This window comes from Schistocerca nitens, chromosome 3 (genome assembly GCF_023898315.1).
Source record: "Schistocerca nitens isolate TAMUIC-IGC-003100 chromosome 3, iqSchNite1.1, whole genome shotgun sequence".
NCBI lineage: Eukaryota > Metazoa > Arthropoda > Insecta > Orthoptera > Acrididae > Schistocerca > Schistocerca nitens.
In genome coordinates, this window is record NC_064616.1 from 130,535,001 (window position 1) to 130,562,175 (window position 27,175).

The 27,175-nt window shown below is 41.3% G+C and overlaps 1 protein-coding gene across 1 annotated transcript in view; it reads left to right on the plus strand.

Annotated features, from left to right (window-relative positions):
- The window catches only part of LOC126249102 (PH-interacting protein), a 278,680-nt gene that overhangs the window by 161,303 nt on the left and 90,202 nt on the right, over positions 1-27,175 (plus strand). The window contains exons 12-15 of the mRNA XM_049950753.1: positions 1,100-1,227; positions 10,015-10,304; positions 13,267-13,492; positions 24,643-24,798. Coding sequence (XP_049806710.1) covers positions 1,100-1,227; positions 10,015-10,304; positions 13,267-13,492; positions 24,643-24,798 — 800 coding nt within the window. The remainder of the gene's footprint in view (positions 1-1,099; positions 1,228-10,014; positions 10,305-13,266; positions 13,493-24,642; positions 24,799-27,175) is intronic.

Here is a 27,175-nt window from a genome sequence, read left to right on the forward strand (position 1 = left end):
GGTTAGGTTCAGCTAGTTATGCTGCACAAAATCATGTAATCAGAATAATAGCTGGAGCCACCCAAGATCACCTTGCAGATTTTTATTTAAGGAACAGTACTTTGCAATACATACATTCACATATGAAATTTGTTATCAATAACCCATCCTAATTCAAAAATAATGGAGAAGTACTTAGCTATAACAATAGAAGAAAGGATGATCTTCACTATTCTGGGTTAAATCAGACTTTGGCACAGAAAGGGGTGAATTATGTTGCCACAAAAATCTTTGCTCATTTGCCAAATAGCATTAAAAATCTGACAGGTTGCCAACCAACATTTAAAAACAAAACAAAAATATTCCAAATGATGACTCCTACTCAATAGATGAATTTTTAGAAATGAAGTAGTAACTGTAAAAAGAAAAATTATAGACAATGTGATTCAAATGCTGCCCCAAAGCATTCGTTATTATTGTTCTGTAATGCTACAAATTACACCATGCACATATAACGTATATTACCTTCTATTTATTGCAAAGTGTATCTGGAAAACAGTCAGAGCTGATCTTTCTCTGCAAACTTGTGAAAAAGATTAACAACAACTTGTTTCTCGCCATTAACAGTATTACATGCACATGTTTCACTGCGAAGCAGGAAGCAGTGTCATTCATTTTCACAGTATGTATTAACAGCCAGACAATCATAGCACAAGTAGCATTTACAGATCATGTGACTACACAAATTTTGAAATAAAGATTATGTAGCTGAAGTATGACCAATCATCTAATGCCAGTTTCACACAAAACATCATTGATTTGAAAGAGAGCAGAAAATGTATTGTTGATATAGACATTTCATGTAGTCATTTTCCTGTATTAAAGGTTTCAAAATTATGCATTCTGTGTGTGTAGAACAACACCCTGTAAAATCAGTTTCATAATTCAGTGTTCACTATAATAAATTTACATATTTCTTGTTGTATCTTTCTTACAGAATTGCTGCAAAGTTAACAATTGATTGTAATAATTTTTTAATAGGATTCTGTATGAACATTCATAGTTTATTATTATTACTGTAATAGTTAGTTTACTAATTATTGACTTCTGTTTTCAACAGATCTTCTGATACCACTGATGATCCAAAGGTGAAACTGAGGGTTTCAATGGTTTGCTGGAATCGAAGTGATCAGTTTGTAATTACAGCTGTCAGTGACTATAGTATTAAAGTATGGAATTCATCAACAGGTAAGAATATTGTGTGTTATCACAGATATGTTTAAATATTTTGTTGAAAACTGTTACATACAAGCTGAAACTCTATTTTCAAATACTACACTGGTTTTAGAAATTGATTTCTTTAATGCATGTAACGCTGAATTTGAATTAATATATTACGAAGATAGGCTGTGTTAAACAATTTTCATTGAAGGTGTATTCTGAGTACTAAAACAGATAGTCATTTATGTCTGACAAAACACTAACATTTGTGAAAATTGTAACACCCAAAGATAATAACTTGAGATGTATAAAATACTGGGCCAACAGTACATGATTAAAACTTCACACTAGTGGCAATAAATACAGGGTGTTTGGACATCCCTTTTACAAACTTCTAGGACCTGTAGAGGTGAGTGAATATGTAACATTTTGAATAGGAACCCATGTCCAGAAATGTACCATTTCCATTCTACGATGGCCTCAGTTCAGATGTTTAACTTGTCCATTTCTGCTTGAGAAACTGAATTAGGCATGACGCTGTACAATTATTAGGTACCAATTCGAAAGGAAACATCCATTTATCACTTAAGCACATTTTTTTTCTATTAACACTTAAATGTCATGGTTTACATTCTTCCAAAACTGAAAAAGACACAGCTTACTGAACATACAAACCGCAGTACTTATGCATACGACAGTGGCTTGATGTGATGTGGCAACCACCACCAACCTTCTTACAGACATTATACCTATGGAGCATGTACTGGTACACACTCTCCGCTCCACTTGGTGTATCTTCAGTTTTTAATGTGCTGACCAGAACTTGCGCCACCAGATCTTCATCTGTCTCTACAGGAGTCTCGTAGGAAGACAGATGCTAAGTGACATCAGGTGAATGACTGTACATGTCATCCTGTCTACCCTATTTCATACCAGAACAAACATTTCTGAGGCTTTCCTCTTTCCCTCAGCAGACATTGACACATTACACATCTGAATTGAAACTATCGTAGAACAGAAACTGTACCATTTCTGGATGTAGGTTCCTGTTCAAAATATCATGTACTTGCTCCCCTCTACGAGCCCTAGAAGTTTGTAATGGGAGTCTGTGAATACCCTGTATAGGGCCAGCTTTGCGCTCGTGTCTTAATAGCTTTGCGCTCGTGTCTTAATAGGAAGGGTCAGTGTTGAACCAGTCAGCAAAGTGGAAATATTAAAGCATATGTGGGGATGCCTTATCAGGTCAAATCGCACAATGTTGGCATTTGATTAAATCTGAAGGGGAGTAAGGTGACTGGGAAGTGAGTTTGTCTTACAATGATATTTCACCCTGTACAGGATATGCCACTATGGCAGAGATGGTTGTGCTTTAGCAGCAGATAGAAGAGAGTTCTATGAAACGAGTGGCTTCTGGATAACACAATGTGATCAGTGCATGGAATGGTGGCAATGTTGTCTGCATGGACATAATATACCTTAATGCTTTATCCACCGTGGGCTACTTGCTAGAGCACTGCAGTGTGTGTGGATTTTCCTGTGCTGACAGTTTGAAACCATCTGCTGTTGGCTGCCATTCCAACAGTGTCCATTGCTAAGACAGTTCAAACAGAACAGACTGCAATCAGATTGTGAACATTTTCACTGGCATGATTAGTGAAAAAATGAATTTTTTATGTATGAGGGCCATTTCAGGCTATTCTGAAATGATGATGACTTCTGTGTTACATGCTTGATGTGACAACAGTCTGCAGCGTGCATTATTGAGGGAAATAGCGGGAAACATAAGGTGTTGTGGTTTGGGGCATTGTTAGATTCAACATGTAATCTTCACTTTAACATGTAGTCATGTCAACAAAGTAAAATTAGGTGGAAGAAATCGTGTAATCACAAATTTTTGTACAGTGGCAGGATGGAGTGTCATGAACAACACACTAAAAATCCCCACTGGTGCAGTGTGACTGTGTGGGGGCAGGAGGTCATTCATAGGTCTCTTTTTTATATTTTTCCTTGAATAACTCAAAAACTATGACTTCTAGTGAAACTGTTTCCCAGTTCAAAATTAAACTACATTAAATTTCCTACAAAGAAAAATCCATTCAGCTTTTTCTCTGGGACTAATAGTTTCCCCTTTGCAATGATTAAAAATAGTGAAATAATATAAATTTTGACATAGGTCGCAGTTGGGCACTGGAGTGATTTCAGTGGCGACAAGTTACAATTTGTGCTGGACTGGGACTCGAACCCATATTTCCTGCTTTACGTAAGTGGTTGTCTTTTCATGTGAGTGTTTGCCTTAATTACTGTGGCTATCTGAGCATACTTTCCATCAGACCCAAATCTCCATTTTGTCCCACGCTACTTACACTACCTGTCCACCATACTCGTTGCTTACCACAGTGAGCAATGAGTATGGTGGACAGGGGATGCAACATAAGTAGTGTGTGACAAGATGGGGATTTGGATCAGATGGAAAGCATGCTTGGATAGCTGAAGTGATTAAGGCAACTGCTCTCATAAAGTGAGAAATCCGGTATTGTGTCTCAGTCGGGCCCAAAGTTTCACTTGTCACCATTGAATACATTTCAGTGCCCAGTTGCAACTGGTGTCAGAATTCAATTCATTTCATCGTGTATATGTACGGGTGCAGGATATGCTTACCATTAAATGAAGTGGGTTAAGAAGTAATAATAAATGTGAGTGCCATGTCTAAGAGCAGTACAGCCATATTAAAGGGATACATTGTGTTCTGGGGTTTAACAGAATGGAAGGGGGAAAGGGGAGGGGTGAAGTGTAGAAATGCAAGGGAAGTTACTTTGCTAAATTGTGGTAATGCACTTCCCTTTTTCATATATTTGCAAACTAAGCAGCAAGTAGGTGATTTCCCACTCTGTCTACCCCACCACATCACTGAGCAACTTCAGGGTGTTTCTCAAAGTTACATCGTCCTTCTGCAGCACACCTTATAAACCACTGGTGATGGGGTGCACAGACATATCTGAGGGATGGCGGGGGGAGGGGGGGGTGTATATTTTCCACAAAGTAAATTTACACTGTATCGACTACAGATATCAGTTATTAATAATACGAATGTAAGAAACACCTATGAATGGACAGAACCTACATAAATCTCTGCACTCAGTCGTACACTGCTAGAGGAGAAAGTGATTCATAGTCATCATATTGTGCTTATATACTATAGCTTTTTTAGTTTATTATTAAATGGGGGCATATTTGCTGTTAAATGAGCTTTTATGTAAAATGTGTTCCTGTACAGAGTGTGAGAAGTGTACAGTTTGTAAGTGTGATGTTGATGGTGACCCGTGTAGTGTTGGTGGGGAAGGGACTGGATTGTTAAATGTTGCACCTTGCTGGTGTGTATCATTGGCAGTGTTGTGAAGACATGTAATTGTGCTGTACTCATGTGGTATAGAATGAATGGATGACTAGAAAGTTACTGCACTTTTCTCACCACTAATTTCATTAGTGGTAGCCTGCATAAATCTCTTCCATTCAGGAATTGTTGTCACTTGCAGAGTTGGCTGCACAGAGTGGTGCCACTTCCTACACATCCACAGGGGATGTTACAAGTTGGGTGTGAATTTGAGGTGTGTTAGAAAAGCATGTTACCTTTTTTTTCTGACCACCTGATGTTTTTGAATCTAGCATGCGTGCGTGAGTTGGTCTTGAACCTTAGTGCACATGCATGAATTTTTTCCCACCTGTCGATAGTATCAGTTGCTGGCAGGCAGCAGTTGAGTGAGGTAGTGTGCGGTGCTCATGTTGGTTTTCATTGTAAGGGAAATGATGAAACGAGTGGAGCAGCACTACTGCAAAAATTTTTTACCAGAAACTGGGCGACAGCCAGGTGAAGCATTCAGGAGATTCAGAGGGCTTTTGTCCGCAGCTTGTGGTCACACGGTCGCGTTCTCACATCCCAAGCACGGGGTCCCGGGTTCGATTCCCGGCGGGGTGAAGGATTTTTCACCTGCCTCAAGATGACTGGGTGTTTGTGTTGTCCTCATTATTTCATCATCATTCATGCAAGTGGCAAGATTGGACAGAGCAAAGGTTGGGAATTTGTACGGGCACTGGTAACCATGCAGTTGAGCGCCCCACAATCCAATAATAATAATAATAATAATAATAATAATAATCAGAGGGCTTTTGGTGACAGTGCTTATGGCATCACACAAATTAAGGAGTGGTACAACCCGTTTTGAAATACAATGGCAGCACCACTAGGGAAAATGTGTGGAGTCCCGAGGGAACTGCTTTGAGGGTGATTAGGTATCCAGCACTCCAGATAGTTTTCTTCCCTGGCCAGAGGTCGGATACTTTTCTGACAGACCTCGTATGTCTGATGGAATTGGATTGATCATGTTCTAGTTTAACTGGAATCTACTGTAATGCATTGCTTGACTTACACTGAAATTTCAGAACTTCTGTAACACATATGTGACCTACTTCCATTGGAGAGGAAGACTATTGAGGCCTGTGGGCCTCTTCTGATGTTGGGAGAGCTGAGGCTGGGGTGATGTATTTCATACCCCTCATGCTGTGAAAAGTATTCCAGTCAGTGATAATGGAGACAATTAAATCAACATTGTCGAATACATATTGACTGTGTGTTACACTTGGGACAGGCTCTTCAGGGTGGTAGACAGTTGACAGCTCCAGCTGTTGACCTTTTCTTCATAATAGCTCACTGAACAACTGCAAATAAGTGGTTAGTTAATAAACATAAAGTAACTCCCCAATATGAACATGAGCTCAGTGAAGTTATTTTGTCTACTCACAAGGGAGAACTAGACAAGAAATGCTGGGAAGGTATAGTCTGTCTGCAAAATGAAAAGTGCTCAGTGCTCATGGTGGGAGAAGTTACATTTTCTGGAAGAACGCTGCGATGTCATGTAGGATGACAAAGAATCAATTTCCCCTCTAGCAGTGTAGTGTAGATCATTGTGGAGAGATTTATGGAGAGTCTAACCAGATGTGCTTATTGCATTAGTATTATTAGCAACACATACCTGCATTTCATGTAGTTTTAATGCACCCTGTGGAAAATAAACATCCCCAGGCATGTCTGTGCACTGCGTAGCCAGTGATTCATAAGATGTGCTGCGAAGGATTGCTGTACTGTAGGTGCTTCTTGTAACATATTGGGGTAGATAGTTTAGTGCCCTACATGTTATACGAGATTGCTTTCTGTGTTAAAATATAATTCTCAGGTTGCAATACAGAACACTTTATTAATCGCAAAAGTTCACAATGACTTTTTCCTGAAAACAGCAACTAAAAGATCATCCATGATCACTTCAAAGTAACGAACAAAAAACTAGCTGGTATGATACTATATCCACGAGAAGTGGTTCTCCCCTTGTGGATGTACAGCGGTGTCCATGAGGAACTGGACTGCAAGGAGTAGTGTAGCAGCATGATGATGGTGCAAAGCTTGTCTCAGTGAGTTCTGTTAGGTGGACTATGAGGATAAACAGTTCCTGGCCTGGAACTGTGGGAGCAACTGAAATGACCTGCTTGGATGCTGTGCTTTTCCTTATGTACCCAGCAGGTGGAAGTACGCTTGCTACCAGTTGATGTGTGGACTGTGTTTGTTCCTTGAGAGCAGCCCTGCCGATTTCCTGGTGTGTGTGCTGCTTGGAAGTGTAGCTGTTGCCCCTGGTGGAGCCTGTAACAAATTGTGTTCGTACACAGAACTGTGTCATGACATGAGATGCCCATATCTCCAGAAGAGATAAGCTTGTGAGGGTGGGTAGGCAAACCTGGAATGTGGAGTCTGCTTACTGGCTGCGGACATGCTTAGCCTATGGCCAATATACAACAGATAGAATAGGGAATCACCTGCTTGTTCCTCAGTTTGCAGATCTATGAAGGAGGGATGTGCTTAACCATAATCCGATGACCTACCATCCCTCAAGTTTCTATTCTCCACCCCTGCCACTTCCACCCTTTTACACAACTAGAAGACAATTTATCTTGTAATACAGCTCTGCTGCACTTGGATGTGGTACACACATTTAATATTTGTTCTTAACTCACTCCATTTAACTACAAACATTAATTTTATATCATTAAATTACTGTTTCTAATAATGAGTGATTTTTCCATCCCCTGCAATGGAGAACTATTAGTCAAAGAGAAAAAAAAATAGGACTTTTTTTGTAGGAAATTTCATGTAGATTAATTTTATACTGGGAAAAATTTTCGTTACAAGCTGTGAGTTCTGTATTATTCAAGAAAAAACCTAAAACAAGTGACCTTCAAACTGCCCCCCATCCCCATGTTCATGCCCCACTGGTGGGGATGTTTAGTATATTGTTCATGACACTCCCTCCTACCACTTTATGTAAATTTGCAACTGCACAATATTCTACTCCTCTTTGACCCCTTTTGGTCTTATAACCAGCAATAAATAAACCAACAGTTATATTTTCCATCTCTGATTTATTCCAGAGACACCTGGTTTCTGCATTCCATTATTCCATCATCAGGCCCTCTGTGGTAACATAGCAGCTGCTAAACACTCATTAACAACCTGAGTGCAACTTATGTGCTCTGGTTGTTTGAGTCTATAGCCATGTTACATATGCTGGTGCAGGTACTGGTGCACTTTTGCATATTTTGCGTGGCTATATAAGCTGAGCCACTATGTTATGGTAGAGAGCCTAATGATGCCATAATAGAATGCTGAAACCAGTTGCCTCTGGAATAAATCAGTGGTGAAAATGCAGCTGTTGGTTTATTTATTGCTAGTTATGTACATATCAGCTGTCATCTTATAGTCCCTTCTAGTAAGGATGGATAAAGTTAAATCTGTTGGTCTTCATTGACTGAGCTAATACTGAGTCCAATCTGTACAGCAACTGATAGATGTTTTTGTGCTCTTCAGTCCGAAGAGTGGTTTGAAGCAGTTCTCCATGTTACTCAACCCTGTGCAAGATTCTTCATCTCTGAATAAGCCTCACCAATGTTCTCTGTAAGCTGCTGGAACATATGGTGTGTCCGCTGTTTGCTTGGGTCCCGGAGTCACGTGGCCTGCTGGCTCCATGTCAGGGCAGCTTCCTCCAGGGTTGCTCTACCACTGATAATCTTTTGTACCTTGAGTCTGCCATCCGAACAGCCTTTTCCAGATGCCAACATCTGGTTGCCGTTTTATTTTTTTATTTTTTTTTTACGTACGTAAAGCGAACAACATGACCTGGCGGCATCATATCCTTGCCACATTGTATGAGTGGGGTCTTTGAGGCGTGCTCCCAGTTTTTATCCAAAACTTCCTGTCATTCCGTACTTTCCGTGTCCAAGTTGGTGCCTCCCATAGTTCCCCCCCGTATTCGGGAGAATGGTGTTCCGCAGGGTTCCATATTGAGTGTATCTCTATTTTTAGCAGCAGCTATAGGGTCTTCGGTCTCCCCTTCTCTGTATGCGAATGACGTCTGCATTTCGTATTGCTCCTCCAGTACTGGTGTTGTTGAGCGGCATCTACAGGGAGCCATTTATAAGATGCAGTCATGGTCTCTAGCCCACAGCTTCAAGTTTTCAGCCGCAAAGTCATGTGTAATGTACTTCTGTCAGCATCGCACCGTTCATCCAGAACCTGAACTTTATCTTAATGATGATCCACTCACTGTAGTGGAGACGTATTGATTCTTAGGACTGGTTTTCGATGCCCGATTGACTTGGCTGCCTCACCTTCATCAGCTTAAGTGGGAGTGCTGCCAGCACCTCAATGCTCTCTGCTGCCTGAGCAACACCATTTGGGGTGCAGATTGCTATATGCTGCTGCAGCTCTACAGAGCCCTTGTTCAATCCCACCCTGACTATGGGAGTCTGGTTTATGGTTTGGTGGTGCCCTCAGTGTTGTGTTTCTTCTACCCAGTGTACCACTGTGGCGTTCGCCTAGCGATGGGAGCTTTTAGAATGAGTCCAGTGACCAGTGTCCTGGTGGAGGCCGGAGTCCCTACATTGCGGATCCGATGTGCACAACTGCTCTCCAGATATGTTGCACGCATTCGTAGCTCTCCTGAGCATCTGAATTACTGTCTCCTTTTCCCACCCGTGGCAGTTCGTCTCCCGCATAGGCAGCCCAGGTCAGGGCTCACATTTGCGGTTCGTGTGTGTTCCCTTCTCTCCGAACTGGAGTCCTTCTCTTTACCACCTCTGCTTGAGGTCCATTTATGTACACCTCCATGGTGTACACCTTGGCTGAAGCTTCATCTGGACCTTTTGCATTGCCCTAAGGACTCCGTTAACCTTGCTGCTCTCCACTGTCACTTCCTCTCGATTCTTGACGTGCTCTGAAGTCGCTTATACTGATGGCTTGATGGCTGATCGTAATGTTGGCTTCGCCTCTGTCCACAGAGGCCATATTGAACAGCGTTACTTACCCGCTGGTTGCAGTGTATTCACTGCAGAGCTGTTGGTCATATCTCGTGCACTTCAGTACATCCGTTCCTGTTCTGGTGAGTCGTTTCTTCTCTGTTCTCACTTCCTGGAATGGTCCAGTTGTTCAGTGGTGTTTCTGTGAACCCCAGGACACGTCAGAATCTTAGGCAACGAACTTGCTGACAGGCTGGTCAAACAGGCTACACGGGAACCGCTCCTGGAGAAGGTCAAGCGATCGAAAGCACATTTTTGATGGATGATTTTGATGCTTAATGATTTTGAATTCTTTGATACCAGTGTAAAGAGCTGACATTGATAGAAGCATGCTGATAACATTTAATTTGCATAATTATAGTTTGATAATTGTCATCTGTACTGTTTTCTTAAGTGCTGTTACTTTAAATATTGTTACAGGTGCTCTAGTGCAGGTTCTAAGAGGGCATAAGGATGAGGTATTTGTGTTGGAAGCTCATCCATTTGAAGCTAACATATTGCTAAGTGCGGGACATGACGGGCAGCTTATTATTTGGGATATAATAGCTGGGACACAAGTGATATCATTCCAGAATTCCATCGAAGGTCAAGGGCACGGAGCTCTGTTTGATGCAAAGTGGTCACCAGATGGAACAATGTTGGCCGCTTCAGATTCTCACGGCCACCTTCTCGTGTATGGGTTTGGACGTGGCAGTGACAGATTTCATAAGGTGAGTGAGAATGCATCAACATCAGAAAAGAGTTATTGGAGAGAAATGCTCCATTCTACATGTGGTAACATGTAAAAGGAAAAAATGTAAATTTTGAAGTCTGTTTCTGTGTGCATTGTGTGTGCTTTGTGGAAGGGGGAGTGAATGTGGTTGATTTGACAAATACAGTAAAGAGGCTAATGCTTGGAGACCATAGGGAAATTACAGTGGAATGCAATAGCAGTAAGTCTGATGTCAGACCACCATATTACTTTATATATGAAATAAAATTGAACTCCAAGAATGACTCTTTGACTGCACTGGAATCTGCGCTGTTTCGAAACTTTCTAACACTATAAAGCTGAGTGCCTGGTTGGGATTCAGACCCAGAACCTCAACTTTCATGGACAATGCTCTTAGGGACTGAGCTACTCAGGCGCAATTCATGATCCACCGTCACAGCTTCATTTACACCACCACCTTTCTCCTATCTTTCAAAACTGTGAAGATGGCAGGTAGTGCACTGTGCCTGGATAGCTTGGCCCACAAGAGCTTGTGTGTGAAGGCGAGATTGTGGGTTTGTGTTTTGAGTCTACCACACAGCTTTAATCTACCTGGAAGTTTCAGAGCTCATTTTGGTTGAAGTCTCCAAGCAGTATATTTTCTAAAATGTGAAGCTCTCTGATTGCGGTTTGTGATCTTTCCCACATTCATGTCCTTTTCGTAGTAGTAAATCAAAAGACCTGTCAGTCAACAGTCACCCGCTTTACAGCAATTAAGTCTATCATGTTCGTTCGTACGTATGTCTTTTTCTGTGGCTCTACAACATTCACATCGTAGTAATTCTCATTTGTCTACATACATCCATACTTTGACTACAACAGCATGGTGCCAGTGCATGTCTTTCTCCTCAAACTACTTTACAGCACTATCACATAATCCTCTATATTCAGGTACATTCTTTGCAAGTCTCATAATGATGCTTGATGACAATGATAATGGTAAATTGTTAGATATCATCTTCATAGAGGGCACCACAGACATATATTTATTAAATGATTTCCAAATATTTCTTCATAGTTTGCATATATTAAGACTTCTTCATTCTACAGATATCTTACATATCACAAAGAACAATAAAAATTTGTAAAGTAAAATGAACGGAAACATGTTGTGTGAATGCACTGCCATGATGGTACTAGTTGTGAAACAAAGTAGTCGTCTAAACAAATACAGCCTAAGTGGAAAAATACCACATTCATTAAATAAACTGTGAGAGTAGGCAGGTGGTAGTGTTACCAATTATTGGTGTGGCTTAAATCCTGTTCGGTCTCTTGGTGTAAATGTAATGTATTTCCCAGACGAATGCTATAGTTCTGCACACATGAGAAGGCAGGTGGTGGGGTAATGCACTGTGTCAAGTAACACTTCAGCCAATAGCGCCATTATGCCATGCCTTACAGTAGAATGTGGTCTGAGATGTGCTTAAAACTGTATAACATTGATTTTGATGTTAGTTTAGCTATAATGAGGGTACTTAACCACTTCAGTGTTCATTATGGGTTGCATACAGTTTCTTAAGCATATAAATATTTTTAGGGAGAGTCAGAAACACAAACAGAAACAGTGGCCCAGTGTGGTACTTGTCCCAGCATTGTAGGCTACCAGGGTAGGCAATGGCTGCAGTGTGGTGTTCAACACCAAATGTCTCCACACGTATACCAGTAACCTTTCCCAGGATTTCCGCTCTCACAGCTGCGTCACAGATCTCGTACACAAAGTAATCTCCTGGGTTGTCTGTCTAGTAGTATAATAATAAATAATAATAATAATAATAATAACCCAGGCCTCAAATCCCTCAATGCAGTTCTCTACCTAGACTAAAAATTTCTTGAAACAGTTCCTGAAATGAGATTTTCAGTCCCTGATATTCTTCTCACACTACCCAATGTTATCTTCTGTAGCCTGCCTAACCTCCACAACATTCCTGGCAAATCACATGATTTTACCAGACAATTATTCTTACCCTAAGGTTCCAGTCATTTCATTCATCCCTTCTGTAAAACATGTCCCATTCACATGTCCACTAGGAGTTACTCCAGCTCCACCACAAGTAAATCCTGCAAAATCACAGATACTGTAACTTGAGAAATCCTCATGTTTTTTACTAACTGATTCATGTTCACTGCACAGGTTTTTATACACTTGTCAGATGCATAAATGGTCACAGAAGAACTTTTTGCGTTGGTGGCACCCAGTACCCACTCGCTGAGCATGCTCTATATTATCACTTATGGGACCAAATTGCTGGCTAAATCATGTGGGTTTCTTGGCTCCTCCCTCTCAGTACTAGTTTTCTTAAACTCTAGTGATGGGAACCTACTCCTAAGTGCCTTATTCACTCCACTTTTCATTTCTCACTCACTCAGTCCATCCCCCTCCCCCCCCCCCCCTGTCTCTTTCTCTCTCTGCCCCCCCATCTCTTTCTCTCTCCCCCTCTCCCTCCACCCCCCCCCCCCCCGCCTCTCTCTCTCTCTCTCTCTCTCTCTCTCTCTCTCTCTCTCTCTCTCTCGCTCTCTCTAATTCAAGAGAAGTGTGGTGCGAGGTTGATTTAACATTTCTAAGCTCTTGAAAATCTTTTTATTTAGTATTACATCAACACTTTCTAAAGAAGAAAAAGATACATCATTACTATAGGAAATCTAATAAAGTTTGTGAATGGATTACATTGCAGCATTCAGCACAATATTTTGGATAGCAATAAATTTATGGGCACTCAAATATTCTCATTAACGGCTTCACAGATAGTATAAGTTGAAATCTCACAGATGATGTAGTTGCAGTTGTTGTCTGTGAAGAAAATACATCTGACAAAATATCTTTTAATTTTGTGCTTCCTAGTGATATAATTATTTTTTATAATTTTTATAGTCTAATAAATAGACATTTTTTAACAATGATGTTTTGTTTCTTACTCTTGCAGTTGCCAAAGGAAATGTTTTTCCACACAGATTATCGGCCTCTTATTAGAGATGATAATCATCATGTGTTAGATGAGCAAACTCAGATAGCACCACATTTGATGCCACCTCCGTTCCTTGTAGATATTGATGGAAACCCTTATCCACCTTTTCTGCAGCGTCTTGTACCTGGTCGAGAGAACTGTCAAGGAGAACAACTCATTCCAAATGTTGCCTGGCTTGCTGGAGGTAATTAAGTAATTTTAGTCAATGTTACATGTAATTTAAGGCTGCACATGAAAAGTAACATTAAATTTATATGTAAAATTTCAAATCCACAATTAAAAAACAGTTTACCTATGTTTAAAGGCAATTGATAACACTGTATTATGGAACAGCCAAGGTAGTGGTTGGAGGGCAAGTATATGAGGTACTCCATCTCAACTTTCCTTGTTGCTTCACACACTCATGTTTGCACTGTACGCATCAGTCATCAGCAGTTGGAAGCCTTCAGCATGAAGATACACATGCGTTGAGTCAAACCTATAGTCCAGGTAGCGTAAGAAGATTCCTGACAGTTGCAGTGGGCTGGGCACGACCACTTCATGCGCCTACCTCAACTGATCACATATTGCACTTTTGTAAATGTCCCTATGGTAATGCATCAGTGTTATCACAGCTCTATGGAAGATTATTGTTTCACCAGCAGTCATTTGTGCATCACAGATGCAAGCTGTCAACAGCACTCCCAGCTCTCAGGGATCATCTTATGCTGACTTGACTGTAGCAAACTATATCATTCAACAATGCTGTCAGACACATGTTGCACAATTTATTACAAGATGTTCTCCTGAAAATGACATAACTGAAATTGGCAGAAACGTTCTGATTATGATTTTATAGCCAAAGGAAAGAATGAGTCCTAACCTCTTAAGTATGGCTGCCAGACCACATGTCAAGGAAATGTTTGAAAATACTCTACTGAAAATTTAGCCATCGATCCAGTCTTGAGACTTTCCATGTTAATGTATTCTCGTGTGATATATATAGTAAACAACAAAATACACTATCATTACTCATCTGCTAGAATACAAACCAATTTCAGTTTTTATTACATGAAAATAGAAGCATCCTGTAGCTTTACGGGTTAGTTTTGATATTGGTACAAAGCCGAAAATGCAAGTCTTTTGTTATGCACGAGTAACATTGAGAAACATCCCAGCACAGTCAGTGGCAGCTTTTGTGCCTCATATCAGTAATTTTTGGGAGGGGAGAGGGAAGGGAAAATGACAGGGAAGGAAGCAGGAGAGGGGTGGAGAGGAGAGGGGGGGGGGGGCAGGGGGGGTCAGCTTGTGTTAATATTACTGTGAATGGCAAAATAGGTCAGGGGTTTAATGACAAATAGTTCTAGGTACACTCATTACTTGTCATTGTCCGTTACAGCTCTGCCTTTTTTTGAAATTGGTACTGAATTGTTACATCTGTGTGTGTAGTGGAGCAGGATTAGAGTTTGGTTTGTGAAGATAATTTTTTCTTATAGGGTGAGGGGCAGCTTGTACTTACCCCATCCTCCCCCTGGGTAAATTCATGTTTAAAGTTGCAAAGAAACTTGTAAATCTTTTGTATGACTCAGTTTGTGTGGCTTGTGTGTCGTATAACAAAATCATGTTAACTCACAGTCAAGAATAGCAATCCTACATGACAAAAAACCCAGCTCTCTTCAAAAATATGCTATATGTGCACCTTGGGATGTAACATTGGCTTCTAGGCCAGCAGTTGGCATTGCTGCTACTGCCAGAACAATTGACATTGACTCTCTTACCACACTAACACTTAGTGCCACATACTAACAATGAGATGGCTGATGTTGGCTGTAAGGACTCAGCAACTCACATTGCACATGTGCACAGAGCACTTCCCTCTTCCTGTGTCCTTCACTCCTCTGCCAGTGGACATCCCATGACGTGATCACAGTACAATACTCGTGCAGCAAAGGCATAAGTTACTGTTGCATAGAAACAAGAGTTGCAGAACCATCCAGGGCAGTGTGAATGAAGTGCAGTGATCCCACAGTAAGTGTTGTTTGCGATGTATGTCTCTTCAGAAGTCATTTCTGCGTATAGTGTTGTCTGGATGGCACCAGTTGCAGAAATTATATTGTGGCAACAGTGTGCACTTAGTCACAGATGGAGCCAGATTGGCCAAGGCTTCTCATTCTCAGGGGAGACGAGGTGTGGGAGAACTAACAATTCCCTGCCAGCTGCCAGTTTCACTGCTCCCTGTAGTAGCTTCACTGAGCATCTCTGTACCTTTAATTGGTTCATTGTCAGTGTAATTTTCAGATTGTATCTAGCCTTTTAGTGTATGCATTTGTGTGATTAAGAGTTACGACGAGTGTGAAAATAAACAAAACCCATAAGTTGTCAAGTCCGTTCAGTGATTAGATTTCTAATTTCAAGATGATGTAAAGTGATATTGCTTAGGATGTGAATGTTGCACACTGAACTAAAGAGGCAGTGGTATAATTAGTGGTTAAACCATACATGATCATGGGAGAAGCAACAAACCTAACTTTTAAGCTTATAATGATCCAGAATGAGTGAACAGGAATTAGAGAGGCAGTCTTCCCTTCATGTTTAGTCATATTCCCATAGGATTTGCAGGAGTCTTTTGCTGAGATACACTGATGCACCAAAACATTATGACCATCTTCCAAACAACGTGTCGGTCCTCCTTTTGAATCCAATACAATAATGATTTTGTGTGGCATGGATTTGACGATTCCTCAGTAGGTTTCCACAGGTGTGTGGTATCTGATGTGTATGCAGTAGCAATAAGTTATGGACTGGTGGATTGAGACTATTGAGCTGCCATTTGATAGTATCCCAGATGTGTCCTGTTGGATTTGAATCGAGCATATTATGTGGCAAAGACAGCGTGAGGTCCCCCCCCCCCCTCCCCCCCCCCCCCCATTCAGACTACTTCAGCATGAGTTTGGCCTTGTGACATCTACAGCTACCCTGCTGGAAGATGCCATCATCATTGCTGAAGACATCAAGCATGAAGGAGTGCAGGTGCTCTGCAATAATGTCCACAGTTGTCACTTATACCGTAGGTCTCATAGAAGCACAGGTGAATGTCTTCCATAGCATAATACTGCCTCCACTTACCTGTGTCCTTGGCACAGTGCACGTTTTGAGCAACTGTTAGTCTGTATGACGGCATACCCGGACATCATCATTGAACTATATGTAATAAGAAACATGAATTGTCTGATAATGTCTGATCCATAGTCCAATCTTGGTGATCTTGTGCTCACTGCAATTGTAATTTACAATCTTATTCAGTCAAGGGCGAAGGTGGGATCTGGCCGCGTGGCAGCTGCCTTACCCCTTTCCAACAGGTACGGGGTGCTTCCTAGTGGTGATGACATCGTTTCCGAGCCACCACAGGATGCCTCGCCTGTTGGGCCAGTGGCCGATTCTCCGGCAAGGTCCCGACAGTCACAGAGGGCGGGCCTATTAGTTATAGGGAGCTCCAACGTTAGGCGGGTTATGGAGCCCCTCAGGAAAATAGCGGGTAGGTCGGGGAAGAATGCCAGTGTGCACTCGGTGTGCTTGCCGGGGGGTCTCGTCCGTAATGTGGAGGAGGCCCTTCCGGCAGCTATTGAACGCACTGGGTGTGACCGGCTGCAGATAGTAGCACATGTCGGAACGAATGACGCCTGCCGCTTGGGTTCTGAGGCCATCCTTGGTTCCTTCCGGCGGCTGGCTGATTTGGTGAAGACAACCAGCATCGCACGCGGAGTGCAAGCTGAGCTTAATATCTGCAGCATAGTGCCCAGAGTCGATCGCGGTCCTCTGGTTTGGAGCCGTGTGGAGGGTCTAAACCAGAGGCTCAGACGACTCTGCGACTATAATGGTTGCAAATTCATCGACCTCCGTTATTGGGTGGAGAACTGTAGGGCCCCCCTAGACAGGTCAGGCGTGCACTACACACCGGAAGCAGCTACTAGGGTAGCAGAGTACGTGTGGCGTGCACACGGGGGTTTTTTAGGTTAGAGGGACCCCCCCTTGGGCGAAACGATAAAATACCTGACGGCTTACCAGAGAGAACATCAGCATCGTTGATAAAGAACGTCCGTCCTCAGAGACCAAAAACAGGAAAAGTTAACGTAATATTGGTAAACTGCAGGAGTATCCAGGGCAAGGTTCCTGAATTAGTATCGCTTATTGAAGGAAATAGTGCGCATATAGTATTAGGAACGGAAAGTTGGTTAAAACCGGAAGTGAACAGTAACGAAATCCTAGACACAGAATGGAATATATACCGCAAGGATAGGATAAACGCCAATGGTGGAGGAGTATTTATAGCAGTAAAGAATTCAATAATATCCAGTGAAGTTATTAGCGAATGCGAATGTGAAATAATCTGGGTTAAGTTAAGTATCAAAGGTGGGTCAGATATGATAGTCGGATGCTTCTATAGACCACCTGCATCAGCAACCGTAGTAGTTGAGCGCCTCAGAGAGAACCTGCAGAACGTCGTGAAGAAGTTTCGTGATCATACTATTGTAATAGGGGGAGACTTCAATCTACCAGGTATAGAATGGGATAGTCACACAATCAGAACTGGAGCCAGGGACAGAGACTCTTGTGACATTATCCTGACTGCCTTGTCCGAGAATTACTTCGAGCAGATAGTTAGAGAACCAACTCGTGAAGCTAACGTTTTAGACCTCATAGCAACAAATAGACCGGAACTTTTCGACTCCGTGAATGTAGAAGAGGGTATCAGTGATCATAAGTCAGTGGTTGCATCAATGACTACAAGTGTAATAGGAAATGCCAAGAAAGGAAGGAAAATATATTTGCTTAACAAGAGTGATAGGGCACAAATCGCAGAATATCTGAGTGACCACCATCAAACGTTCATTTCTGAGGAAGAGGATGTGGAACAAAAATGGAAAAAATTCAGAAACATCGTCCAGTACGCCTTAGATAAGTTCGTACCGACTAAGGTCCAAAGCGAGGGGAAAGATCCACCGTGGTATAACAATCATGTACGAAAGGTACTACGGAAACAAAGAAAGCTTCATCATAGGTTTAAGAGTAGTCGAATCATAGCTGATAAGGAAAAGCTGAACGAAGCGAAAAAGAGCGTAAAGAGAGCAATGAGAGAAGCATTCAACGAATTCGAACATAAAGCATTGGCAAACAATCTAAACAAGAACCCTAAAAAGTTTTGGTCATATGTAAAATCGGTAAGCGGATCTAAATCCCCTATTCAGTCACTCGTTGACCACGATGGCACCGAAACAGAGGACGACCGAAGAAAGGCAGAAATACTGAATTCAGTGTTCCGAAACTGTTTCACTGCGGAAAATCGTAACACGGTCCCTGACTTCAGCCGTCGCACGGACGCCAAAATGGAAAATATTGAAATAAACGATATCGGAATTGAAAAACAACTGCTATCACTTAGTAGCGGAAAAGCATCCGGACCAGACGAGATACCCGTAAGATTCTACAGTGATTATGCTAAAGAACTTGCCCCCTTTCTATCAGCAATTTATCGTAGATCTCTGGAAGAACGTAAAGTACCTAGCGACTGGAAGAAAGCGCAGGTCGTTCCCATTTTCAAGAAGGGTCATAAATCAGATGCGAATAATTATAGGCCTATTTCGCTTACGTCAATCTGTTGTAGAATAATGGAACATGTTTTATGTTCTCGTATTATGACGTTCTTAGATAATACAAATCTCCTTCATCATAACCAACATGGATTCCGCAAACAGAGATCATGTGAAACTCAGCTCGCCCTATTTGTCCAAGAAATTCACAGTGCCGTAGACACTGGCGAGCAGATTGATGCCGTATTCCTGGACTTCAGGAAGGCATTTGATACGGTTCCGCACTTACGTTTAGTGAAAAAAATACGAGCTTACGGAATATCGGACCAGGTTTGTGATTGGATTCAGGATTTCCTAGAAGAAAGAACACAACATGTCATTCTTAACGGTTCAAAATCTGCAGATGTAGAGGTAATTTCGGGAGTACCGCAAGGAAGCGTGATAGGACCTTTATTGTTTACAATATACATAAATGACTTAGTTGACAACATCGGTAGCTCCGTGAGGCTATTTGCAGATGACACGGTTGTCTACAAGAAAGTAGCAACATCAGAAGATTCGTACGTACTCCAGGAAGACCTGCAGAGGATTAATGAATGGTGCGACAGCTGGCAGCTTTCCCTAAACGTAGATAAATGTAATATAATGCGCATACATAGGGGCAGAAATCCATTCCAGTACGATTATGCCATAGGTGGTAAATCATTGGAAGCGGTAACGACCGTAAAATACTTAGGAGTTACTATCCGGAGCGATCTGAAGTGGAATGATCACATAAAACAAATAGTGGGAAAAGCAGGCGCCAGGTTGAGATTCATAGGAAGAATTCTAAGAAAATGTGACTCATCGACGAAAGAAGTAGCTTACAAAACGCTTGTTCGTCCGATTCTTGAGTATTGCTCATCAGTATGGGACCCTTACCAGGTTGGATTAATAGAAGAGATAGACATGATCCAGCGAAAAGCAGCGCGATTCGTCATGGGGACATTTAGTCAGCGCGAGAGCGTTACGGAGATGCTGAACAAGCTCCAGTGGCGGACACTTCAAGAAAGGCGTTACGCAATACGGAGAGGTTTATTATCGAAATTACGAGAGAGCACATTCCGGGAAGAGATGGGCAACATATTACTACCGCCCACATATATCTCGCGTAATGATCACAACGAAAAGATCCGAGAAATTAGAGCAAATACGGAGACTTACAAGCAGTCGTTCTTCCCACGCACAATTCGTGAATGGAACAGGGAAGGGGGGATCAGATAGTGGTACAATAAGTACCCTCCGCCACACACCGTAAGGTGGCTCGCGGAGTATAGATGTAGATGTAGATGTAGAACATGGGAACACACAGGGGGATCATCTGGCTCAGACTTCCATATTCCCCAATATGCACTGAGCGGTGTGCTTTGTAACACTTGGGCTTGCTCCAGCCCTATACTATCATCAGATCTGCCAGTGTGTGCTGCATATCGTGGTATGTGGAGCAAGCTTCCGACCACCCCCTTCTGTGATGAGGCAAATGTCCAACACTTTGTCACCTACTTGTTGTTTCCCTATACTTCAGCTAGTTTCCATAGATGTTTGCAATAGTACACACTACCAGTTGACCAGCTTCACCATTTCAGAGATGCTTGTTCCAAGACACAGGACGATAAGAATCTGCTTTTCGTTTTGATCGTGGTCAGAGATGATCCACTGCTCTATCCTTCTCTGCGCAAACACATACTCTGTAATGGCTTTGATGTCAAGTGGATATTAAGCGCAGAGGAGAATTGTGGCACATAATGTATTGAACTAAAGCATGTGCTTTTGATGAATTTTGAGGAACCTGGGACAACTATGTCTTCAAACTTATATTGTTAAACACTTACAAATAACAGTGAGCCATTCAAAGCTGATGACAAGCAAGTTGTGAATTACTCTTCTTCGCAATAATATGTATTTCTGCCATGGGAACTAATGCTTTTAAAAAATTCATAATTTATTTTCTCTAATCACATACCCATTAACTGCAATCCTCTTAGTGAACTTTAAGAATTCTTTTATATCTCAACAGTTTAAGGATACTAAAGACTTAAAAATTCAGTACATAACTGAGATGCAGGATTTTGTTCAGAGGTTGTGAAATAGCTTGTTTCATAATTTTGGAAATCTTTAAAAGAGATTGGATATTATAAAGCAAAATAATGTTAACATGTAAGAATATAGGACACACAATTATTTATTCATGACCATAATGAGTCAGCACCTAGTTTTGAAATGTCTTTTGCGAACAGTCATTAGTCTGACTCTCAAGTCATTAGTTAAACTACAGCATGTGAAAGTTTTGTTGGAGGCCAACCACTGGGGCTGAGCGGTTCTAGGCACTTCAGTCCAGAACCACACTGCTGCTATGGTCGCAGGTTCGAATCCTGCCTGGGGCATTGATGTGTGTGACGTCCTTAGGTTAGTTAGGTTTAAGTAGTTTTAAGTTTTAGGGGACTGATGACCTCCGATGTTAAGTTCCATAGTGCTTAGAGCCATACATGTTCCACTAGAATATAATAGAATATATATATTTTTCCCGCGTGGAATGTTTCCCTCTATTATATTCGTAAATTACAGTAACTTAGATTTTCTTTATTCTGACCACTTCTGTCAGGTGATAGAATACAAAAATTCAGTTGTGCCTAAAATAACAAAAATTGTGCTACAGAAACGAATGCTGAATACCTCAAATATTAATGCTCTTAAAGACAACCTAGCGAATGAGAAATGGGATTCTGTGTACCAGATGAAAGGGTCGGATGAGAAATGGAATGAATTCTACTCAACCCTATTGCATCATTATTAATATAGTTGTCCAGTCAGAGAAATCCAGAAGGTAGTTAAACACTGTCAAAATGGGAGTAATCCTAGACTAAAACTCCCAACAAATCTGATTAGGCTCAGGCAGCAAGTACATGATCTAAACCAGATTTATAAAGCTACTACTATGTAGGTTTTCAAGGAAAAATACAATAGGCCCAAGCAAACTTTTAAAACTGAAATTGTCAATCTAAGGAAGCAGATTAACAGCCAAACAATAGAACAGTCTGACAACATAAGCAAAGCATCTTGGAAGCTGATTGACAAATACCGAAAAGGTCCCAACAAGATGAACATGGAACCACTCAGCATAAGACATGATGGTAACATTATAAAAAACCCAGATACTATATGTAATATTTTTAATAACTACTACATTTCTGGTGAACAATCAACGCATATTACAGATTCACAGATAGAGATCCAATGCCATCTCACCCAGTGTACCGAATTTGAATTTGTGGAAGTGAATGAGCAGGAGGTTCGCAGGGCAATATACGTGCTAAAGAAAAAAATTTCATCTGGATGGGATGGCATATCCAGTGCTATTACTAAAGCATGCTTAAAAGAAATTTCTAAACCTCTTACTCACCTGATTAATTGCAGCATTACAGAAAACATGTATCCAACGGTTCTAAAAATGAGTGTAGTGAAACCAGTGTATAAAAAGGGAGGTAAGGAAGAAGTTTCCAACTATAGACCAATATCATTAATTCCCACTTTTAGTAAGATATTCAAAAGCATTATCCTTTCTCAACTAAGTGCCTTTTTCACAAAACATAAACTGCTTGTAGATTCGCAGCATGGCTTCAGAAAAGAGCTAAGTACAACCACAGCAGTTACACAGTTCATCCATGAAGTTTACTGTCTGTTGGACCAGAAGATGCAGACTGCAGGTATATCTTTGGACCTGACAAGAGCATTTGATACGGTAAACCATAGGGTACTTCTTAAAAAGGTAAAATCTTATAGTATTGGGGATCAAGCCATGAATCTTCTAACCAAGTACCTGTTGAATCGTAAGCAAAGCACTAAATTGTCATAAAAACTAGATAATAAAATAATGAACGCCCAGTCCACCAGTGAACCTGTATTACAAGGTGTACCACAGGGCTCAATCCTTGGACCCTTTCTCTTCCTTATATATATTAACGACATTGCACAACCCATTAACTCCCATATTGTAAGCTATGCAGATGACACGTCTATCTTATTCTATGGGAGCGAATCTAAAGAACTAGAATCTCTTGCTACTAGTGGTGTAACAGAAGTAACAAAATACTTCAATGATCAGGGACGCAAGGTGAATGTCACCAAATCTCAACTGCTGACATTTAAAACAGACAGTTCTCATCACAAAAATATGAATAGTGTGTGTAATATCTCTGCAACAGAAAATGGTAACTGTAAATTCCTGGGTGTATATGTTGATGAAAATTTGCGGTGGACATACCACATTAATCTCGTATGCAGAAAAGTCAGTAGTGCCATATATCTCCTCAGCCAGCTCGCAAAGGTAGTTCCTAGCCAAGCACTGAAATTAGTATATTATGGAACACTTTACCCCTTTCTCAATTACGGAATTGAACTATGGGGCTGTGCAGCTGATGTACATTTAAAAAGAATACTGCTACTACAGAAAAGAGCAATAAGACTTATACATGGGATGGGACATAGAGATTCATGTCGTGAAGTGTTTGTGCAGCACGAATATCTGACAATATATTCTCTGTACATCTTCAAAATAGTTGTATTTTTTATAAGTCAACCAACAGAAGCTATCAAGGGCAGTGATGTACACGATCACAACACTAGAACATAGTGTAACTATTTCCGTAACAGAACACCGTTATGACTGATAGAAGTCCATATATCAGTGGTTTGATTTGGTATAATAAGCTACCAAACTCTCTAAGACTGTACACAGGAAATGTTTTTAAAACAAAATTAAAATCTTTTCTAATAGAAAAATGTTTATATTCTTTCAATGAATTTTAAGATAGTGATTGTAACATGAGGCATTAGCATATCAGTTGTAATGTGATAAATGTAAAAAATAGACATAAGAAGCAACAGCTACAGAACATAGTGTATTTTATAAGTATAAATATAACCATAGTATTAAGTCTGACGTTTGCAAAAGCCATCATTACAATGGCTCCACGCAAAGAAAATGTAAATAAATAAATAAATAAATAAATTGAACCATTTTTGTTGGAGTTTGGGGAATAATGACTTTAAGACACTGCACTCTTACATTGCCTTTTAGTCTTGACACGTGTAAATGTTATTTAACAAATCTTAAGTATTCTGTCTTTGCTAGCGATCTTATGCAACTCAGTGGTTGACTAGCAAAAATTCCCATGGTTTAAAAAAAAAAGAAGTTTTATTTTTAGAATTCCTTTTGCAGTTGTTGTTGTTCTTCTTTTTTTTAATATAAAGCTGGACTTGCAACCCTATCTGATGTAAGGTTTAAAACGTCGATTAATATACATGACTCTTATGTTTACTGGAAATTTATCTGCATCATTCTGTTCATCTGTGCATCTTTTTAAATATCTTTATCTAATGCTCTTCTAATGGCAAAGTCACTGAAAAAGGAACCCAGAACACAGGTGGAGAAAATGTCATTGAAAAAGAACCTTGAAACATAGATGGAGAAGTATAAGAGTAAGATGTTAGTGTGATTTCTTGATGGATGTTAATGTGATTTCTTGATGGATCCACACTTTTATTTGTCAGACTGGAGGAAAATGCTGAAAAGCCAAAACAAGATGACTGGACCAAGATTTTAGTGCAAGCCTTTCTGTTTATTTCTCAACTGAGTTTGCTGCAGAACACCCTGCAAAAATAATGATATCAAAGTTCCTTGAATTTTTGAATGGGGTGGTTTTATCGTGTGATGATATACTGATTTCAGGACATCAAGAAGTTATTGAAGGTCTTCCAACCAGTGAACCACGTTCAAATATAGACCAAATGATTGCTGCTCTTGCAAATCGTCAATTGGGTTCTGATGGTTCTGCAGCAGCAGAAGCTGGTGAACAATCAAGGCCAAATTTAGCACCTAGAGCAGGTATGCTTGCAATTGTAATGGAAGATGTATGAAGGCTTAATCTTGCTTTTGATGCCCAGTTGGTACCAGAAAAGTTAAATTTATGGGATTCTGTGATTTTATAAGTCTGAAAATTCATTTCATTTCTGTCATTTTGAAGAAAAAGTGGGGGTGAGTGTGGAAAAGGGGGGGGGGGCGATGGACACCTGTTTTAAAAGCAGTATAGTTTTTTTTTTAATTATTTATTTATTTTACCTTTGGATTCATTCTTCTTAGATGTTAAGAGAGGCTGTTCAATAACTTCTTAGCTTGCACTATTGAGCCAATTAGTGTGGTTATTTAAATAAATGGAGTGCTTCTTGTGTCTGCCAATTAGGCATTTATTTGGCAGGAACTTTTGGAGACAGCTCTGGTATTCACCTTACAGCCAGGGGGAATCTTTCAAAACCCTGCCCAAAACTGCCATTCTTTCCATCTGTTTTGCTATTCTGACTATTGCTATTATAATCTCCAGGACTGTAGCAGATAGCTCTCAAGTGGACCTTGACACTGCCACAGCAGTAAGTGCTTTAACTCCATCCTTCAGATCGATGTAGTGTGTCATATTGGTCCTTGGCTGGTTTCACCATCTTCTGCTGTGATATTTTTTTGTTTTCAGAGCATTAGCAGTGACTGCTGCCACTCCACTCATTCAGCCACCCTTACTGATGCTATTAGTTTGGTTTTCTGAATACTGACAGGAAAAAAGAGACCATTGATGGCTTGCCACTTCTCCTTTGTTTCATCTTCTCGGCTCCTCCAGCACTAGCTAAATTCACATGGTCTTTCTTCTTGTCTTGCAGCTTGTCATGAGTGAGACCAGGGCCTCAGAAGGTCTTGCAGCCATACCAACATGTGAAATTTGGCCCACCACAGCAGGCACCTGTCACAAACTTGGCGCTCATGCAGCTTACTCGGCACATGTTTTCACATTGTCACAATATTTTTTGCAAGCTCTTCTCGAAGGTATTTTAATCAAAGTGACTTCGTGTCGAATCCCACCAGAAGATTCTCCACCTTGATCTGGAAGTCCAAAAGCTTACTCAGCCCATAGACTTGGGTTCGTATGCTTCCTCTACCACTTGTGAGCAGTTGTACACACTGCCAAGATAAATAGTGACAGTCTGTTCTTACTACTCTGGCTGTGCAGCTTGACAGCCACATAGCTGAATCTGACCTTTCTGGACTGTTTCCCAGTCTCACAGCCTTGAAAACTCGCTCTGACTGTTTGACACCTTTTTCCTTCGTAGCATTTTGTCCGTCGTTGAGATGATGTACTGAGTGGTGTGCAAGTAGGAGAGCTGATGGTGGGGTGATGCACAGTGGGAAGGGGCAGTGTACCATGTGGTATTATAGCCAATGGTATCATTCTGTTGTGTTTGCCTGTAGTGTGCACTTTAGTGTGCATGTAAAGCATTTATTCTTATCATGTTACTTTACATATGGTGAAGGTATTGACCCACTGTAGTGGTTATTACGAGTGGCATAAAGCAAACATGTCAAGTATTAAATCAAGTAGTGACAGTAATACACTCCTGGAAATTGAAATAAGAACACCGTGAACTCATTGTCCCAGGAAGGGGAAACTTTATTGACACATTCCTGGGGTCAGATACATCACATGATCACACTGACAGAACCACAGGCACATAGACACAGGCAACAGAGCATGCACAATGTCGGCACTAGTACAGTGTATATCCACCTTTCGCAGCAATGCAGGCTGCTATTCTCCCATGGAGACAATCGTAGAGATGCTGGATGTAGTCCTGTGGAACGGCTTGCCATGCCATTTCCACCTGGCGCCTCAGTTGGACCAGCGTTCGTGCTGGACGTGCAGACCGCGTGAGACGACGCTTCATCCAGTCCCAAACATGCTCAATGGGGGACAGATCCGGAGATCTTGCTGGCCAGGGTAGTTGACTTACACCTTCTAGAGCACGTTGGGTGGCACGGGATACATGCGGACGTGCATTGTCCTGTTGGAACAGCAAGTTCCCTTGCCGGTCTAGGAATGGTAGAACGATGGGTTCGATGACGGTTTGGATGTACCGTGCACTATTCAGTGTCCCCTCGACAATCACCAGTGGTGTACGGCCAGTGTAGGAGATCGCTCCCCACACCATGATGCCGGGTGTTGGCCCTGTGTGCCTCGGTCGTATGCAGTCCTGATTGTGGCGCTCACCTTCACGGCGCCAAACACGCATACGACCATCATTGGCACCAAGGCAGAAGCGACTCTCATCGCTGAAGACGACACATCTCCATTCGTCCCTCCATTCACGCCTGTCGCGACACCACTGGAGACGGGCTGCACGATGTTGGGGCGTGAGCGGAAGACGGCCTAACGGTGTGCGGG